The sequence below is a fragment of the Adiantum capillus-veneris genome, chromosome 13 (assembly GCF_014529385.1).
Source record: "Adiantum capillus-veneris isolate H3 chromosome 13, ASM1452938v2, whole genome shotgun sequence".
Lineage (NCBI taxonomy): Eukaryota > Viridiplantae > Streptophyta > Polypodiopsida > Polypodiales > Pteridaceae > Adiantum > Adiantum capillus-veneris.
Genome location: NC_140943.1, coordinates 45,674,608 through 45,695,477, shown reverse-complemented (window position 1 = coordinate 45,695,477; position 20,870 = coordinate 45,674,608). Strand labels below are relative to the sequence as shown.

The window sequence follows — 20,870 nt, the reverse complement described above, 5'->3', positions numbered from 1 at the left end:
TGGTTTAGCTTTTCCCTAAAAAACTTCAAGGTTTGGAGTATGGCCTGGATTTGTAGCAGCACTCCTTGTTACTTGGATTGCTTAAGGTGAAGTATATAGTAAATGACGTATGATTTGGAATCCATTTCACTGTGATAAGTATCTAACCTAAAAACAAGTTTTAACGAGCTTGATACTTTATAAAAAGTGTAAATGGATTTTTTAAAAGAAAAAAACTTCATTTGGTGGAGCTTTTAGGACTGATTAAATTGTTGAAAATATAAAAAAAGGGGGGGATTCAGACACTTGGATTAGAATGGGTGATGGCCTTCTAATCAAAATGATACTCTTTTACTAGAATCTTTGGGATTCTTTTTAAAAATGAGAGAAATCACAAATTTTTTGGACTAAGCTTGTAAAAATTAAAAAAAGTTTGTAAGATGGACATGGATAACAACTGGTATAGTCCATTGATACCTGTAAAACACATCCAAGGCTAACTCAATTGTTGTTTTGTTTGGATGGATGCAGATAAGGACTCTATCTTATCTTGGAGGTTTTTTTTGACTTTGGCAAGCTGACCTACACTGGATTGCACACTCATTTATGATTTGGGAAGTTTTTCTACTATCAGTATATTGGAATGGGACCTCATTCCTATAAACATTGTACATAAATGATTCTAATACTGAGTTGTTTCTGTACTTATCTGTTCTTTGTTCCATAGCCACCTGTCTTTTGAATGGAAAAATTCAATTATGTCTTATTATCTAAGATTAAACAGCTACACACACACACATCACTTTCATCTGTGGCTTATTGTTCCAAGGATGGATACTTGCTGATATTTAACACTACATGGATGATAGATATAAGTTAAAAAGGTTTTATGTAGGACATGGATAACAACTGATAGGTTTGTTGACACTTGTAATACGTATTCAAGGCTAATGAATATGTTGTCTTGTTTATATGGATGCAAGTGATGACTCTATCTTTGCTTAGGATCCTTTTGGCTAAGCTGTTGTCCATCACTGTTGAATCGGTCTCTTTCACTTCAGAATAAGTTGTTCTTGACTATCTTATGTACAAAACACTGGAATGATACCTCATTCTCACTATGATGTACAAAAATGAATCAAAGACTAAGTTGTTTTTGTGCTAATCATTGTCCTTTGTCTAAAGCCAGTTGTCTCTTGAACTATTATGTTCTTTTGTGTATAAGTTCAAAACCAGCAATACACACATATACCCCACACAATCTGCTAACTTTTAGTTGTCTCACTCTCTCTCTCTCTCTCTCTCTCTCTCTCTCTCTCTCTCACACACACACACACACACACACACACACACACACACACACACACACACACACACACACACACAAAGAGGTTCGAGCTGCACATACAAAATGTCTCTCACTTCGTTCTTGCATAAGTTCCGATTCTCTGAAAGCATGTGTATCTCTTTCTCTCACTCTCTCTATGTCACACACACAAGAAAAACGCTGAGCTTACCACTTTCAATTTCACGCACAAGGCATGGGGGTTGGAGAATAGAATTCGGTAACCGGGGTGGTGGGACTGATTGGGCCTTGAGGACACAACACGTTGCAATGCTCAAAACTCTTGAATGTTTTAAGCTCCATAAAGTAGTAGTATAGACGAGCTGCACATACAAAATGTCTCTCACTTTCATTCTCGCATAAGTTCCGATTCTTCGAAAGCATGTGTATCTCTTTCTCTCACTCTCTCTATGTCACACACACAAGAAAAACGCTGAGCCTACCGCTTTCAATTTCACGCACAAGGCGTGGGGGTCGGCGAATAAAATTCAGTAATCGGGGTGGTGGGACCGATTGGGCCCTGAGGGCACAACACGTGGCAATGCTCACAACTCTTGAATGTTTTAAGCTTCATAAAGTAGTAGTATGTGTATCTCTTGCTCTCACTCTCTCTATGTCACACGCACAAGAAAAACGCTGAGCCTACCGCTTTCAATTTCACGCACAAGGCGTGGGGGTTGGCGAATAGAATTCGATAACCGGGGTGGTGGGACTGATTGGGCCTTGAGGGCACAACACGTGGCAATGCTCACAACTCTCGAATGTTTTAAGCTCCATAAAGTAGTAGTATGTGTATCTCTTTCTCTCACTCTCTCTATGTCACACACAAGAAAAACGCTGAGCCTACCGCTTTCAATTTCACGCACAAGGCGTGGGGGTTGGCGAATAGAATTCGATAACCGGAGTGGTGGGACTGATTGGGCCCTGAGGGCACAACACGTGGCAATGCTCATAAGTCTTGAATGTTTTAAGCTCCATAAAGTAGTAGTATGTGTATCTCTTTCTCTCACTCTCTCTATGTCACACACACAAGAAAAACGTTGAGCCTACCGCTTTTAATTTCATGCACAAGGCGTGGAGGTTGGCGAATAGAATTTGGTAGCCGGGGTGGTGGGACTGATTGGGCCGTGAGGGCAAGAATATTTTAAGCTCCATAAAGTAGTAGTATGTGTATCTCTTTCTCTCACTCTCTCTATGTCACACACACAAGAAAACGCTGAGCCTATCGCTTTCAATTTCGCGGACGAGACGTGGGGGTTGGCGAATAAAATTCAATAACCTTGGTGGTGGGACTGATTGGACTCTTAGGGCACAACAAGTGGCAATGCTCACAGCTCTCGAATGTTTTAAACTTCATAAAGTATGTTTTAAACTTCATAAAGTAGTAGCCTAGTATAAATAGATAGATATCAAGTAGTACTATAGATAGTACATCTACTAACATAATATGACCGGAAGAGGGAGCCCTTTACACGTGTCACAATCTGCGACTTTAAAGCTAAAATCCAAAACCAAAAAAACCCTTTTGAACGCGATAAAGGGAGAGAGAGAGAGAGAGAGGCCTCCAAAGGCTACCGGCCGTACTACTACCTATATAGAAGTTACAACGTCCTCAATTTCTGGTCTGTCTCTACAGTGACACCCACCCAGCAAGTTCTTTCCGCTTCCTTGAACTTTGTGGTTGCCTTGCGTCCTAAAATGAAGAGTGCAGAACAGCACCAGCTTTTTCCCTTGGGCTTTCCTCATGGAGGCGCTCTCAGCACCCGTGGAGCTGCAAGCATGCTCCACATGGCACCCAACAATCGGCTTGCAAATGACAGGGTACCGGAAAAACATCGAAGGCACTCCCTCATCTGCAATAGCTTAACAGCCTCCAAGCGGAGAATTAGTTGGGTGGATGCCTCTGCTTCAGATTATAATGTAGCCATGAAAACCTCTGCAAAGCACATGCCTGCGCAATCCCAGCGCTTGCAAAATGTAGTCATTGTGGGTGGCGGTATTTCTGGCCTAGCTACTGCACTAGCTTTACACAGGTATGGAAGCCTCTGCTGTGCCAGGTTCGAATTAGGCATGATCTGATTGTTATTGTTGTTCTTTGGGCTGCTATTGGCATTGCTTTTCTGGAGGAGGAAATTGTAATTGAAGATGGAGAGAACACTCATGCCGTGAACTGCATACTTACTGTACTAGAAGGAAGAAAGAAACAATTACCACTGACCAGAGGCAGAATTGACCCATGCATGCCTCGCACATCGCATCACATCGCATGAATTGTTGAATCATCAAAAGGCAATGTGCAGTTGTCAAGCTTCGTAAGAGTCACCAGCATTGTTGAGTTTTGCGTGACCCATAGTCGATGCTCATGGGCTCTCACCTCGTTATCTCCACCTTTCTCTCTCATTTGTATCAGTGTTATTGATGATGATTAACACTTAATTAGAGTAGCTTTGTGGGATCATGCCTTTGACATCCTTCTCCAATATTTACTGATCCTACATGATAAGCTGAAGCCAAGTGCAGATTTTGCTCTTGATGAAGAAAAATGCCCAATGATGCGGACTTTAGAGTTTTTTCACCATCTTCGTGTGTTAAAGTTCTCAAGAAAGCATGGCTCCGGTACATGTACTGTGAAGGATGCTGGACAAACGGACTTAAGCCGGCTACCAGAGGCGGAATGTAGGCAAGGGTGGAAGGAGGCTAGCATAGAGGCGGCATGCCTAAGGAATGACCCAATAGAGTAGGGGAGAGCAGGAGGGATGGTGGTCCTTTTTGAAGAGAAACCTAATAGCATAGACTTGTGGAGGGTTGGATTTCCAATATGACAGAGTACGTGGCATAGCATGGTTCTATGGCTAAACTTGAACACCCACTATTGGGCACTGATGACGTTAGTAGGGATGTCATAGTAAGTAGTCTTGTAGACGACTACTATGAGTCCATACCTTGCACTTTCCTTCAAAGGTGAATCTGGGCGTATCCTGGATTTATCTAGGTGTATGGTAATTGTGGCAATACTTCAACATCTAGTGTGCTTCTCAAAGGCCCTACATTTTAACATGCTTTTGAATTTTGCTGTTGCTACAGATTGGGAATAAAGCCACTGTTGTTAGAGCAAGCCGATCACCTAAGGACAGCTGGTGCTACTCTACTCATATGGACCAATGCGTGGAAGGCTCTCGAAGCCCTTGGGGTTGCAAACCGGATCCGAAAAACATGTGACAAGCTTTCAGGGTACGTTCTCAACATTGCCCATGCTTGATTGCACAGGTGCCTTGGCCCTTGAGCTCTTTTAAATGTAGAGACAGAAAGACTGAGGGAGCTCCAAACTAAAGTTTGCTCCACTTCTTTAGATCAGGTTAGTGTCTGTGGTGTAATATGCTTTAATGGTCACTGAGTTTACAGACTTGAATTCTTTGGGGAAGATGGCGCTTCTTTTTTATGCTCAGGATTTGATAACATATCAAGGTAAATTGTAGTTTCTCATGGCTTTTGGTTTTAGTCGTGCGCATTATACTACACCTGTGTTGACCTGTTGTTGATGTTTTTTTAAACAGAGATTTTGAGGTACGTGGAGTTGAGAGGAAGACATTGCTGGAAATTCTAAAAGAGTCTTTACCAGATGGAACGGCAATTTATGATTCACGAGTGATTGGCATTAAAAAGCTTGCTGGAGGCTTCACAGAGGTTCAGTGCGAAAATGGACGAACTATTGAAACGAAGGTTATTGTCTCTCTCTTTATATTGATATGTTATGTTGAGGGTCCTTCTAGGAGACGGCTTTATCAAGTATCAGATTGCAGTTCCTGCTCCTGTTTAATGTTATGTGTTGTTTCATGGGCTCTGTGGGGCCGGGGGGGGGGGGGGATGTGTAGACATGGATGATGGAAGGCCAGGAGGCCTCCCACTATCCAAGGAACAGAGGGTTTGCATTACATTAGTGTGTGTGTGTTACACGTGCACACACACACACACACACACACACACACACACACACACACACACAGAGAGAGAGAGAGAGAGAGAGAGAGAGAGAGAGAGAGAGAGAGAGAGAGAGAGAGAGAGAGAGAGAGAGAGAGAGAGAGAGAGAGAGAGAGAGAGTACACGCGCAGATTAGGCGGTAGCTGGTTGTATTGGATTGGGTTATGATTCGTGTGGTTACAAGGTCGTTGTGTAAGCTGAGAATGGTATGATTGGAACAGGCGTGATGCCTCTTGGTGTCTCGAGGCATGAGGTTGGATGATTTTATTTTATTTTATTCCAACATCCCCCTTTAGCTGAATGCCGAGAGAAGTGATGATTACATCGGGAAAGATCCTAAGGGGCAATGTGCCTATGTAAAATGGGTTAAGTGTGCTCTTTTTTTGGTGATTGCAAGAGCAATCAGTGCATAGAAGAAAGAAATAGTTTAGGTTTGAATCTAGGATTCACAGCTTCAGGAACGGTCGTCTTGAATCTTCAAGATGTGAAGGCTTCATCTTCCATTGTGGCTTCAAATACATCAAGCACTTGTGAGAAAGCTCTGAGTGTCATGGATGAAGAACTACAGATATTCCCCCCTTTTGTACATGACACGAGCCAACAAAAATGATCAGTTGTGCTAGCCGTGTACATTCAGCAGCAGCAAGGAGGCACGTCAGTGAGACCAAGGAAGCACCTTTCATGCCACAAATTCACTTAACACCATATGTGTTGTTGAATGAGATGGGTTGGGGTCTTTCGTCTGTCGAGTTGTAACTTTGTATTGGTGACAAGAAGAAAGGTTCAAATGATGATTACAACCATTACAAAAGGTGAGGCAAGAGAAGGCGCATGCCGCAGATTCACTTGACACCAGATGTGGTGTTGAATGAGATGGGTTGGGGTCTCTTGTCTGTCGAGTTGTAACTTTGTATTGGTGACAAGAAGAAAGGTTCAAATGATGATTACTACCATTACAAAAGGTGAGACAAGAGAAGGGCGCATGCTGAGGACTTTTGGAAAGAGTAACAGCATCAGCAATAACAGCAAAAGTAGCATAACATGCTGGCCCTTTGTTGGTTGAACGAAGCATGGCAGTTGGCCCGTCTGCGGCTAACAGGCAGGTGATTGCATCTGAGAACATCGGCTCAACAGGGCGTGAAGCCACAACACCATAAGCTTGTGAGAAATCCAAGGAATAAAGAGGGGAAGCTCTGCTCCAAATGGCCATCAACAGGAGAAATGATCTGGCTGTTGGTATTCCATCTCCATCCTCATCTGTATCGTGCTTGAGTGTAGGCAAGACACGGGTCCACTCTTGATCATTGAGGGCAAGCAGGGGCTTGTTGGTTGTATCAACATCATCATGAGCATTCTCAGCAAGGGCAGCAGGTGCGGTCACATGAGATGCATTGCCCGTCAGATAATCAAGTGGCAGGGATATCGATGTGCCGCCAAGATTGTTTGGTAGAGGCAGCAAACCTGTGAGGTTCCTTAGGGATGATGCACAAGTGTGGAATTGAAGGGCATGGACCACCAAGGGAATGACAGGCTGCTGCTGCAAGGGTTCAGAAGGAAGTAGTGCATCTTCGAGTGCATCATCATCTAGCCCTATATCCACCCCGTGTGATTGAGTGACGGGCTCCATCAGATTATCAAGGAATGCTGCGATTATAGCTGCTTTGTCATGGGCTGCAGCAGGGGAAACTTCGTCTGCATCAAGCGGCAAGGAGATCATTTGCAGGGTTTGGGGAGTTACCATTGGAGTGAGCAGCAACAGTAATTTTGGCAGCATGAAGAGGAGTTGCTTTAGCAAGGACTGCATTATCAAATGCATCTTCTTGCAGGACAAGGGCTACGTCAGAAACATTGGAGTTTGTCGCAGCAAAGGCACATGCAGCGGGATATTGGTTTTCAAAAGTGGCGTCGCCTTCTTCGGGAGTGGCAGCATTATCTGCAGCAATAAGGGCAAGTTCGGTCTTTTCAGCAGCGTGGACATTATGTGAGGAATTTGCAAGAGCGGCAGCAGCAGCAGCAGCAGCAGATTGGGCTGCATGAACTTCACTCACGGATGCGGCGGCACCTTCGTCTGCAGCATGGAAAGTACTAGTGTCAGCAGGTTTGACATCTTCTGGGTTCTTGGCTTGCTTTGGGCATTGCACAGCATCAACGTCTGCAAGGATTTGCTCATGGTAGGCTTCTGCAACTGGGCAACAACAGCAGGAAGGGTTGCGCCATCAAGTAAGGGTCCGGAAAGGGCTGCCTGGCGATTGATACCATGTTGACATGGAAGGCCAGAAGGCCTCCCACTATCAGAAGAACAGAGGGTTTCCATTACATTAGTGTGTGTGTGTGTATGTTACACATAGGAGATGAGGATGAGAGAGAGAGAGAGAGAGAGAGAGAGAGAGAGAGAGAGAGAGAGAGAGAGAGAGAGAGAGAGAGAGAGAGAGAGAGAGATAGATAGATAGATTAGATAGATTTTATTATCGTCCTCGGAGGTCTAATATGACCTATGGGACCAAAGTTACATGTGATGTAGTATGTGTACGGCTGATGAGTGACTCTCGATGCTCCAAAATTGTAGTGATGAGAGTCGCAATGGAGAGCCCACACTTTGGCTGGGAGAGGAAAGTGTGTAGGTCTAAGTTATGGCTGAAAATGTGAGAGAAGCAAGTTCGGATGTGATCAAAAGCTGAGCACTCTAGTAGTGTGTGGTACTCAGACTCTCGAACTTGCAGTGAGCATAATGTGCACAATCGATTTGACTCTTCTCCATTGCCCCAACGCCCTATCTCGCATCGAAGGAAATGGGAGCTAAGCCGAATTGCTGCGATAGTGCGTATCGCGGACAAGGGAATAGGCTCAAGCATGTAAGTGTGAGTACGGTTTCCTCTCTCAGCGAAGAACATGGTTTTGTAGTTGGGGGCAATATAGGTGGTGTAATGTATGAAGCGTGACCCACCGGATTTCTCCCAAGCCGTAATACATTGGCGTTGTAGAAAAGCTTCATTCACTTGAGAGTCAATTGAAGCATCATGTAGCAAGTGTAATGCATCCCATCTCCCAAACCACTTCTTTATGTCTTGCATCCATCCCGTGCTTAAGATCTTGCTTTTATGCGTCTTTTGAACTTTTTTGCTTGCTTCCCATGCAATTGTAGGAAGTCGATGTGAGGGGTTTTGACGCATCTTTATCATGTACTCCACAACCCTTTCCATGCCCATAACCTCAATTGGAAGAGATCTCGATTCAAGAAGTAGGAGCATATATGGTGTTTGTGTCTTAACTTAGAGAAAGTTTGTAAGAAAACGCTTTTGGACATTCTCAAACTCTTTCCAAGTAGACTTTGAGATGCTCCCGCCCCACACTTCAACTCCATAAAGAAGAACCGGTGTCACCAATGCATCAAAAAGATACTTCTTGAGAATCCAACACTTGATGTTTCCCGCATTACACATGTTCTCAAATGCATAATATGCTCTCTTTCCCGCTTCCAAACGACGCATAGCACATTCATGCCACTTGTGATTGGATGGAACCTCAAGGCCAAGGTACTTAAAGCTCTCAACAACTTCAAGTGTCTCGTTGTTGTACACAATGCATGGCTTCTCCTTATGGTTGGTTTTCACAAGCATAACCTTTGTTTTGGATTCATTTACAATCAGCCCACTATGCAAGCAAAAGTTCTCAAGGACAACCATAAGCTTTTGTGCATCTTCTAAAGTGTCTGCTAGAAGCACTACATCATCCGCATACAACAAAAGCATGATTACCGCATTGCAAATAGTGACCTCTTCAATGCCTTCTTCTTGCATAAAGTCAAGTACCATTTGTTCCAATTGATCGATGCATAGACCAAAGAGAGTTGGTGACAATGGACATCCTTGTTTAACCCCAATAGTGCTTACAAAAATTTCTGAAATTTCTCTTCCGATGCGCAACTGACAAATCACCTTCTCATAGATTCGAGAAACCGCAAGCATAAACTCACTTGGCACTTGGAGTTCTTCCATCCTTCTCCACAAATTGTTACGTGGAATCATATCAAAGGCTTTCTTAAAGTCCACAAAACAACAATACAATCGCTTGCCTTTCAACCGACTTTCCTCCATGAGAACACGAAGAGTGACAAGATGATCAATGGTGCTATGGCATCGACGAAAACCCGCTTGTCCCTTTGCACGCTTGTCATTCTCTTGAGCCCAATCACTCAATTTCATCTCCATTATGCACCCAAACAACTTTGCCATAAGAGACCCAATCACTATAGTCCGGTAGTTGCTTACATTCTTTACATCTCCTCCTTTATGCAAAAGCTTAACCCAATTAGTACTCCAATCATAAGGCATACCATGTTGAAGTGCAAGGTTGAACATATATACCTTGAAGATCTCCCGCTTTGCGACTGGCCAACTTTTCAAGCCCACCGCATACATCCTCAATAGTAAAAAAAGACGGCATACATGGGAGTGAACCATAAAATGGCATTTTTTCAGTATTTGCTTGCTCATATAATTGCCTACAATGTGTGTACATATCCACTAGACTCAAGTTACCAAAATTCTCAACCCGCTTGCCTCTCAAGTTTCTCCAAAATCTTCCACATGCATGTACCTTTTCTTGGACTTGAAATTCTTGTTGCTTTACTTCCATGTTCTTCTCTTCTTTTGAATCAATGCCTTGTATGTATGCAAATGACTTTGATAGTTGTCTTTATCCATAGTTGCATCAAGCTTTATCAAGGACTTTCGAGCATCTTGACATTCTTTATCTAACCACCTTTTGCGTGATCTATCTTTGTTGGTACCATGGAGATGCTTTATGGCAAAGCATTCTTCCGCACAAGAACAAATAGCTTTCTTGAAAGCTTCCCATTTAGTTTCCAATGGTGCATCACATTGAAGCTTTGTCATCCATAATTTTTGCTCAACCATTTCAATGTACATTCGTGCCCGTTTGAAATCCATACATAGTGATAACTTCTCTTTCCTTTGGCTGAGATTATCATGCTTAGTTGCTTCTCTACATGAAAGGTCAATACATAAGGTGCGATGGTCGGATTCCGGGGTCCATTGACCAAACATAAAACTCTTTATGCGATACATGATGGCTTCAGAGAGTAGCATATAGTCAATCACACTATCCCCATTATGTCTTCTACATGTAAATCCATTGGTTCCACTCCACAAAGATACACCATTGGCAATGAGCATATCCGTGCTATTACACATGTGTAAAAGTAACTTTCCATAGTGATCCGGCTCTTTCTCATCCATTGAAGTACGATCATACAAGTGAACTTCCTCCAACTCCCTTGAAATGTATCCATTACAATTCCAAAAGCATATTTTCAATTGTAACTCGGTCTCATAGGTCACGCATCCCTATTTGCTTGAGAGACTTGCCTCCTCCTTGGGCACATTTTCTTCATGAGAGATCTCCTTGTTTTTATTATTCTTTTCCTCATATGCCTTGCGACGCATATTTTGTTGCTTAATAGTGCGATCTTCACATACAAAACATTTTGTATCCCTCAAATAGATCCAACTATTATCAAGGATAATCTTTCGCTTGGTCTCATCCGGCATGGTGCATACAATTGGCCATTCTCCCGAGCGAGGAGCTCGTTGCTTCCCCACTCTATGTGCTCCATAGACCATAACTCCGGACATGCCAAAGTGGGTTTTGAAGAAATCTTCAATAACAATGGCAAGAGAAGGAGGTGTCTCTAACTTCTCTTCGGGAATTCCACGAATAACAATGTTCTTGGAACGTCGCTCCCGTTCCTTCAACTCCTCCACATCCACATTCTCAACATTCTTTGTTTGAACCATAGCTTGCATGAGTGAGGAATTAGAAACCACATTGCTACCACATACATCAGCCCAAGACTTGTTTGTGCATACATTTTTCATGTCGCATACATCCCGGCTCATAGTGTCAAATTTCTCCTCTTTCAATACATGGTCATGCTCTACTTTGCTCATCCGCTCCTTCAAAGCATTCAAGTCCACAAGAGAGCGTTTACATTCCTTGACTTCCTCTTCAAGTTGCATCAAACGTGTTGTTTGCATCTCAAGTGTCCTCTTGAGATTCTCATTCTCAACCACAAGTACCCTTAGTGTGCCATTCTCCATTGCTAGTGCTCGTAAGTCTTCGCCTTGTTTGTTTACGGTCTCTTGTAATGATACCAAGTACGCCATGATCATGGTTTCCGATGTCGTTGGTTGGGTGGTTGTGTTGCTATCTCCACACTTAGGAGATTTTGGATCATTTTCCACAATGGTTGTGGACCTTGTTGAAGAAGAAAGAACCCTTGCGAGTGCCGGAAGACATTGTATGTAAAATAGGAGATGAGAATCAATTTTGTTGAAGCGGTTCACTTCAGAAATGCTGCTACAGAAACGCCTTCCATAAGTCTGAAAATTTCTGTCTTTACATCAATGCGTAGAGGACTTCGTGCTCTTTGATTGAGGCTATAGATCACCCAAATCGGAGTTCGGATGAAGAAGTTATAATCAAAAGAGTGGACTGCTGTCTACTAGGTCAAAAAACGAGAGAGAGAGAGAGAGAGAGAGAGAGAGAGAGAGAGAGAGAGAGAGAGAGAGAGAGAGATAGATTAGATAGATTTTATTATCGTCCTCGGAGGTCTAATATGACCTATGGGACCAAAGTTACATGTGATGTAGTATGTGTACGGCTGATGAGTGACTCTCGATGCTCCAAAATTGTAGTGATGAGAGTCGCAATGGAGAGCCCACACTTTGGCTGGGAGAGGAAAGTGTGTAGGTCTTAGTTATGGCTGAAAATGTGAGAGAAGCAAGTTCGGATGTTATCAAAAGCTGAGCACTCTAGTAGTGTGTGGTACTCAGACTCTCGAACTTGCAGTGAGCATAATGTGCACAATCGATTTGACTCTTCTCCATTGCCCCAACGCCCTATCTCACATCGAAGGAAATGGGAGCTAAGCCGAATTGCTGCGATAGTGCGTATCGCGGACAAGGGAATAGGCTCAAGCATGTAAGTGTGAGTACGGTTTCCTCTCTCAGCGAAGAACATGGTTTTGTAGTTGGGGGCAATATAGGTGGTGTAATGTATGAAGCGTGACCCACCGGATTTCTCCCAAGCCGTAATACATTGGCGTTGTAGAAAAGCTTCATTCACTTGAGAGTCAATTGAAGCATCATGTAGCAAGTGTAATGCATCCCATCTCCCAAACCACTTCTTTATGTCTTGCATCCATCCCGTGCTTAAGATCTTGCTTTTATGCGTCTTTTGAACTTTTTTGCTTGCTTCCCATGCAATTGTAGAAAGTCGATGTGAGGGGTTTTGACGCATCTTTATCATGTACTCCACAACCCTTTCCATGCCCATAACCTCAATTGGAAGAGATCCCGACTCAAGAAGTAGGAGCATATATGGTGTTTGTGTCTTAACTTGGAGAAAGTTTGTAAGAAAACGCTTTTGGACATTCTCAAACTCTTTCCAAGTAGACTTTGAGATGCTCCCGCTCCACACTTCAACTCCATAAAGAAGAACCGGTGTCACCAATGCATCAAAAAGATACTTCTTGAGAACCCAACACTTTATGTTTCCCGCATTACACATGTTCTCAAATGCATAATATGCTCTCTTTCCCGCTTCCAAACGACGCATAGCACATTCATGCCACTTGTGATTGGATGGAACCTCAAGGCCAAGGTACTTAAAGCTCTCAACAACTTCAAGTGTCTCGTTGTTGTACACAATGCATGGCTTCTCCTTATGATTGGTTTTCACAAGCATAACCTTTGTTTTGGATTCATTTACAATCAGCCCACTATGCAAGCAAAAGTTCTCAAGGACAACCATAAGCTTTTGTGCATCTTCTAAAGTGTGTGCTAGAAGCACTACATCATCCGCATACAACAAAAGCATGATTACCGCATTGCAAATAGTGACCTCTTCAATGCCTTCTTCTTGTATAAAGTCAAGTACCATTTGTTCCAATTGATCGATGCATAGACCAAAGAGAGTTGGTGACAATGGACATCCTTGTTTAACCCCAATAGTGCTTACAAAAATTTCTGAAATTTCTCTTCCGATGCGCAACTAACAAATCACCTTCTCATAGATTCGAGAAACCGCAAGCATAAACTCACTTGGCACTTGGAGTTCTTCCATCCTTCTCCACAAATTGTTACGTGAAATCATATCAAAGGCTTTCTTAAAGTCCACAAAACAACAATACAATCGCTTGCCTTTCAACCGACTTTCCTCCATGAGAACACGAAGAGTGACAAGATGATCAATGGTGCTATGGCATCGACGAAAACCCGCTTGTCCCTTTGCACGCTTGTCATTCTCTTGAGCCCAATCACTCAATTTCATCTCCATTATGCACCCAAACAACTTTGCCATAAGAGACCCAATCATTATAGTCCGGTAGTTGCTTACATTCTTTACATCCCCTCCTTTATGCAAAGGCTTAACCCAATTAGTACTCCAATCATAAGGCATACCATGTTGAAGTGCAAGGTTGAACATATCACACATCCACTCATGGGTAAAATCTCCCGTCCATTTGATCATCTCCGGCTTGATACCTTGAAGATCTCCCGCTTTGCGACTGGCCAACTTTTCAAGCCCACCGCATACATCCTCAATAGTAAAAAAAGACGGCATACATGGGAGTGAACCATAAAATGACATTTTTTCAGTATTTGCTTGCTCATATAATTGCCTACAATGTGTGTACATATCCACTAGACTCAAGTTACCAAAATTCTCAACCCGCTTGCCTCTCAAGTTTCTCCAAAATCTTCCACATGCATGTGCCTTTTCTTGGACTTGAAATTCTTGTTGCTTTACTTTCCATCTTCTTCTCTTCTTTTGAATCAATGCCTCGTATGTATGCAAATGACTTTGATAGTTGTCTTTGTCCATAGTTGCATCAAGCTTTATCAAGGACTTTCGAGCATCTTGACATTCTTTATCAAACCACCTTTTGCGTGATCTATCTTTGTTGGTACCATGGAGATGCTTTATGGCAAAGCATTCTTCCGCACAAGAACAAATAGCTTTCTTGAAAGCTTCCCATTTAGTTTCCAATGGTGCATCACATTGAAGCTTTGTCATCCATAATTTTTGCTCAACCATTTCAATGTACATTGGTGCCCGTTTGAAATCCATACATAGTGATAACTTCTCTTTCCTTTGGCTGAGATTATCATGCTTAGTTGCTTCTCTACATGAAAGGTCAATACATAAGGTGCGATGGTCGGATTCCGGGGTCCATTGACCAAACATAAAACTCTTTATGCGATACATGATGGCTTCAGAGAGTAGCATATAGTCAATCACACTATCCCCATTATGTCTTCTACATGTAAATCCATTGGTTCCACTCCACAAAGATACACCATTGGCAATGAGCATACCCGTGCTATTACACATGTGTAAAAGTAACTTTCCATAGTGATCCGGCTCTTTCTCATCCATTGAAGTACGATCATACAAGTGAACTTCCTCCAACTCCCTTGAAATATATGGCATATCAAATTGTTGAGTATCATGTTGCAATGTTTTTGTGCGAGTATTCATATCCCCAAATACAATAACATCACCTTCACCTTTGAAATAAGCAATGTCCTCTTCCAAATCAGAAAATGGTTGATCTCTATCCATGCAAGCATAAAAGGGAGAATCATGATGAGGAATGTAGCAACCGGCTACAAAAATGGGTGCTCTTTTTGGTGTCATAATTTTCAGCCATACATAACGTTTGTACTTGTCATCTTTCACAATTGATACAAAATCTTCCAATCCTTTCTTAACCATACATGCTAACCCTCCTTGTCCTCTTCGTTGCTTGAGATTCTTTGACCACATCAATGAATGTACATTGTAATACTCCAAGCCGTTAATCCTTTGTGTATCATGCTCCCAAGTTTCAACAAGAAGTACAACATCGGCTTTGCTTGTTAGTTCATCAATGCCAACCCCCGCATTCCATGGGTATCCATTACAATTCCAAAAGCATATTTTCAATTGTAACTCGGTCTCATAGGTCACGCATCCCTATTTGCTTGAGAGACTTGCCTCCTCCTTGGGCACATTTTCTTCATGAGAGACTTCCTTGTTTTTATTATTCTTTTCCTCATATGCCTTGCGACGCATATTTTGTTGCTTAATAGTGCGATCTTCACATACAAAACATTTTGTATTCCTCAAATAGATCCAACTATTATCAAGGATAATCTTTCGCTTGGTCTCATCCGGCATGGTGCATACAATTGGCCGTTCTTCTGAGCGAGGAGCTCCTTGCTTCCCCACTCTATGTGCTCCATAGACCATAACTCCGGACATGCCAAAGTGGGTTTTGAAGAAGTCTTCAATAACAATGGCAAGAGAAGGAGGTGTCTCTAACTTCTCTTCGGGAATTCCACGAATAACAATGTTCTTGGAACGTCGCTCCCGTTCCTTCAACTCCTCCACATCCACATTCTCAACATTCTTTGTTTGAACCATAGCTTGCATGAGTGAGGAATTAGAAACCACATTGCTACCACATACATCAGCCCAAGACTTGTTTGTGCATACATTTTTCATGTCGCATACATCCCGGCTCATAGTGTCAAATTTCTCCTCTTTCAATACATGGTCATGCTCTACTTTGCTCATCCGCTCCTTCAAAGCATTCAAGTCCACAAGAGAGCGTTTACATTCCTTGACTTCCTCTTCAAGTTGCATCAAACGTGTTGTTTGCATCTCAAGTGTCCTCTTGAGATTCTCATTCTCAACCACAAGTACCCTTAGTGTGCCATTCTCCATTGCAAGTGTCCGTAAGTCTTCTCCTTGTTTGTTTACGGTCTCTTGCAATGATACCAAGTACGCCATGATCATGGTTTCCGATGTCATTGGTTGGGTGGTTGTGTTGCTATCTCCACACTTAGGAGATTTTGGATCATTTTCCACAATGGTTGTGGACCTTGTTGAAGAACAATAACCCTTGCGAGTGCCGGAAGACATTGTATGTAAAATAGGAGATGAGAGAGAGAGAGAGAGAGAGAGAGAGAGAGAGAGAGAGAGAGTACACGCACCTAATTAGTACACGTGCAGATTAGGCGGTAGGCGGTTGTATTGGATTGGGTTATGATTCGTGTGGTTACGTCATTATGTAAGTTGAGAATGGTGTGATGCCTCTTGTGTCTCGATACATGAAGCTGGATGATTTTATTTTATTTTATTCCAACCGGGGGGGGGGGGGGGGGGGGGAGAGGTCACCCAAAAATATGTGAACATAGCGTGTGAATTCAACAGAAATGGTTATTTAGCCTCATTTTTTATACATTTTTAAAGGGGATATACACAGATTGAACTAGAAAAGAGTTTGTTATATTCTTGAAAATTCTGCATCATGTGGTTTTTAAATAAAGCCTTGAACGTGCTGATATGGAGGGTTTACGTTTAGTGAACCCTCCCAAGCTCATGGGAAAAATTTGCATTTTGTGATGGAATGTCTGTAGGTTTGGTTTGTCTACGTAGGACTCCTTATCAAGAATCCGAATATAGTTGGGGATGATTTTTAGCTACTCCAATTTGTTTCAGGATACTGAAGAAAGACTTAAGCAATTGCACTAGGGGCTTGTTCATCACATTCAAGCTACCAAGAGCACCATTAAAAGCTGCAACATGTTTGTTGTAGTTGCTTGCCATGATTAATGAACAAAATGAGTGTTCCAAGAATCATGTAAAAGTTTCAATTTTCAGGTTCTTATTGGATGTGATGGGGCTGGGTCCGTTGTTAGAAAATGGATGAACATGGATGAGCCCCGCTATGTTGGGTACACATCAACACGGGGATTGGGCATTTATCCTCATGGACATAACTTAGGCAACAAATTTTGTCAAATTCTCGGGGGAGGAGTGCGAGCAGGCATTGTGCCTATGGATGCAAATAGAGTTTATTGGTTTGTGGTGTTCAACTGCTCAGGTATGCTGCTAAGCACACTATTTCTCTCTTACCTGGAAAATTCTGAAAGAGGAGATACGTGAAGAGAGTCCTCAACTCTCTCCCAACTGCTCGACTCTATGCACACAAGATATGCTAAGCTTAAACATGACCATGCATGCTGTAGCAGCTGGTATAAAACCTTAAGTTTTTGACCTTCGGTAGTTGGCTTCACCTAAAGACTGGTTTGGTTAATGCATCACTCTATGGTTTAAGAGGTTTTGAAGTTTTGTTGACACTAATGTTGCTTAGACTTGTTGGATATTGGTAGGGGAAAGAGTCACGGATGTAGAGATTATCCGTAAAGAGGCCTTGAACTATGTTGAAGGATGGCCCGCTATGATTACAGAGGCAATCAACAGGTCTCCACTGGACACGCTGAGCAGAAGAGGCATATCTGATAGATGGATGTGGCCAATAGGAGGGCCTCCTCTTTACAAAACTGGAGTGACCCTTGCAGGTGATGCAATGCACCCAATGACACCAAACCTTGGACAAGGAGGTTGTCTAGCACTAGAGGATGCGGTTGTTCTTGCCCGTGAGCTTTCAAAGGCCCTGTCCTCAAGCGATTCCGAAACAATGAACTGCTCTACAGAGTCTCAACTTGAAGAAATTGAAAGAATAGAGCTTGCTTTCAAGGCTTACATCAAAGAGCGTTGGCCGAGAGTGCTATCCATGGGGGTACAATCTTACTTGATGGGTGCACTTCTTCAATTGGATTCTAAGCTTATCTGTTCCATCCGCAACAAACTGCTACCCCAGATTCTGCAGGTGGATAGCTTTGCAGGCCATACTTTCTACGATTGTGGCACCCTGCAATGAGAGCAATCAATGCATGTAGAATGGAAGGTAGAGAGGATCTATATTCTTGTGCACAATATCTATATCTCTATCTGTAATCAATGGTGGTAAGGGCACATGCAGTTAGGCTTATGCCTGTGGCCAGATGCAATAGGTTTATTCAGGAATTGGAGATTGTAAACAAGCATGTATGTTGTGTGCACAGATACACACCCCTCTCTTGCCAGCTCTACCTTGCCGTGTTGGCATTCTGTCATCGAGCAGTTTTGGAGTTTACTAGAGAAGATGGACATGGTTGCGCTGCCCGATGTCCTCCCCTTCCTTGTGGTTGACCTCTTTGTTGATGTGGCATGTATGGTAACATGGGAGGTTGCAAATATCTGCCGACTGTTGTCGTAGTTTGTGCCTGCATCTTTTTCATTCCCTTGCATATTATGGAGAATTATGTCTGACACTTGTATTGGAATGTCCTTACCTGAACTAACAATTAGTAATTTATAGACAAAAGAAGCATTAAATATTCTCATGAAACAACTTCGACTAACCTTAAGAAGAGAAAAACGAGAAAAAACCACATATGGATGCAGCAGCAACAGAAAAAGGAGAGAGAGCTCGAGGGAATTAAATTATTATTTTTTCCCTTTTGGCATATTTGTGACGAGGAGGGTCATGACCTGAGAGTCATGGAAATGCATCCAGAGTGGCAAAGGGGATGGTCTAAGAAGCAGCAATATATCGACTATGATTCTCTCCGCCACTTGACGATAGATCCCACAAAACTACCCTTGCAAAAGAGTATGGACTTTCCAAAACTTTGAATCAGATCTCAAGGAAAACCCTCAAGTGATGAGCTTTCCAAAAGTCACCAAGGACCAACCTCTGGAAACAGCTTGCAGTGCTCGAACTATGAAACAGTCTATGCTGGCATCCCACACCTCTCAGTGCAGCTACTCCTTGAACTCTTGGGAGCTGGGTTAAGGGATATAGCGATATGGCATCCTACTACAGTGTATAAATTTGATAAGGAAGAGCTCAACCAAAGGGCTCAATTTTGGCTCGGACTTCTATAATTACATCGATGATTGGCAGTTACATTGATACTTGGCAATATGCATGTGCTTGCTAGCTTGCTACATGGAGGCCCTTGAGAAATGGTAAGAGTGTCCGCCTCCAATGATTTCCAAAGAAGGACCAGTCATGTAGCATTTCTTAGAGCATCACCAATATACAAATGCTCTACCTACTGCTATCCCCCATAACATTCTACAGCACAAAAGAAAATAGAGGGAGATACAAAGAGCCCTGCATCTTCATTTTTGCTAGGGTGAACTTTGTGGTGAATAATTTGTTCGTTCTGTTCTCTCTGTTTCTTGTAAAATTTAGGCGCTACGGCCCTCTACGGCCTCAAGCAAAGTGTGGCATCCAGTTTTGCAAAGGTTGAAGCTTGCAGAATTGTAGAGGCAGCTTGGGTTGTGGCACATCTTTACTTGTCATTCCATCTCCTCTAGCATATTAACCATACCCACTATGTAAGGCCTTGCCTTCTTCAGTTAGCCATTGTGATGATTTGAAGGCTGTGGGAGAGGATAAGGCAATAAGTGAGCCTCGTTCCTTTCTTGGCTGTATCCTATGGACAATGGATACAAAATGTCTCCCCTTAACTGCTTTACTTTATTCTCTGAAGCCTTCATCCAGGTGGAGAAGCCTTAATCCATTGTATTTATCTACATCCTTGAAGCTCTGGAATCAATTATCCCTTTCCTTTTGTCCTCTTTGTGAGAACCGTCCTCTCTCCCCATCCATCCATGACTCCCTTGGTTGCCTGGTGCTCTAACCACTTCACCTAGGACTCGGTAGTGCTTTTTGAAGTCGGATTGATGTCATAAATGTGGACTGACATAAATGCAAAAAATTTAGTGATGTCAAAATTGGGGACGGGGTATTCTAAATTTGAGGCAACAAATCTACATCAACAAGCTTTTGAGGGGGTATTCTAAATTTGAGGCAACAAATCTACATCAACAATCTTCCTCAAAAGCGCTAAAGGAAAAATAAATGAGAAGAGAAACACAGATATACCAACGTGAAGTTTTGACCACCTCACCTCTTTATATGAAAAGAAAAGGTCTTTCGACTTTCCACTTTCATATGTCTTTTAAATTTCCTGTCTTTCATCTCCTAAAATCACCCTTCACTTACGCACTTAATATGTTTTGAAAGACTTTTTATTTTTATGAGAGAGAGAGAGAGAGAGAGAGAGAGAGAGAGAGAGAGAACCCTTGTGGCCCCATGTGAATAGACCCTTACGAATTGTGCCAAATCGTCACAACCAATTGTCAATGCCAACGATCGCCGACCAACGCACCAACAACGCCCATGGACCGCCACGACAAGATTGTGTGCCTCCAAAGTAGCGTCAACAACGCTGGCTTGTGAGGAGGGAAGAGGAAGCCATGGGAGCCTCTCTCTCTCTCTCTCTCTCTCTCTCTCTCTCTCTCTCTCTCCTTCTCGTCTTGGTTACAAATGAGATTGTTCTCACACAATATATACACCTTGGCTTCTTTTGTCACCTCCCATGTAGGATTTTTTGAACTCCACGTGGTGGTTTCTGGTTAGTTGGCCCTCCAGAAACCTCAAAAAATTTCCCACAAACTCATAAAAGATTTTCTTTTTTTCTGGCCTTTTGAGCCATCCCACTTTCCTGCTCACCCATCAAATGCACCACCTATAAAATTTCACCGGAAGCCTAGGTTCTCGGCTCCAACTCCCAACGCTCCAACTCCCAACAATTGC

At 42.7% G+C, this 20,870-nt stretch overlaps 2 protein-coding genes across 3 annotated transcripts; one reads left to right on the top strand and one right to left on the bottom strand.

Moving 5' to 3' along the window:
* The first annotated feature begins 2,921 nt into the window (after nt 1-2,921).
* LOC147443907 (monooxygenase 2-like) lies at nt 2,922-18,475 on the top strand. 2 transcript variants are annotated; one of them, XM_086526704.1, is made up of 6 exons: nt 2,926-3,357; nt 4,409-4,555; nt 4,727-4,789; nt 4,879-5,044; nt 17,036-17,258; nt 17,548-18,475. In XM_086526704.1, exons 1-6 carry the CDS (start codon nt 3,023-3,025, stop codon nt 18,096-18,098), a joined length of 1,485 nt encoding a protein of 494 aa, XP_086382830.1. In that variant the 5' UTR covers nt 2,926-3,022; the 3' UTR covers nt 18,099-18,475. The 2 variants fall into 2 exon arrangements, with proteins under 2 accessions (XP_086382831.1, XP_086382830.1); XM_086526705.1 differs by lacking the exon at nt 17,036-17,258 and having other exon boundaries at nt 2,922-3,357; nt 17,529-18,475.
* On the bottom strand, nt 5,201-7,523 carry LOC147443908 (uncharacterized). The gene has a single exon (XM_086526707.1). The coding sequence runs from the start codon at nt 7,116-7,118 to the stop codon at nt 5,982-5,984; it is 1,137 nt and encodes a 378-aa protein (XP_086382833.1). The 5' UTR covers nt 7,119-7,523; the 3' UTR covers nt 5,201-5,981.
* Nucleotides 18,476-20,870: the final 2,395 nt, after the last annotated feature.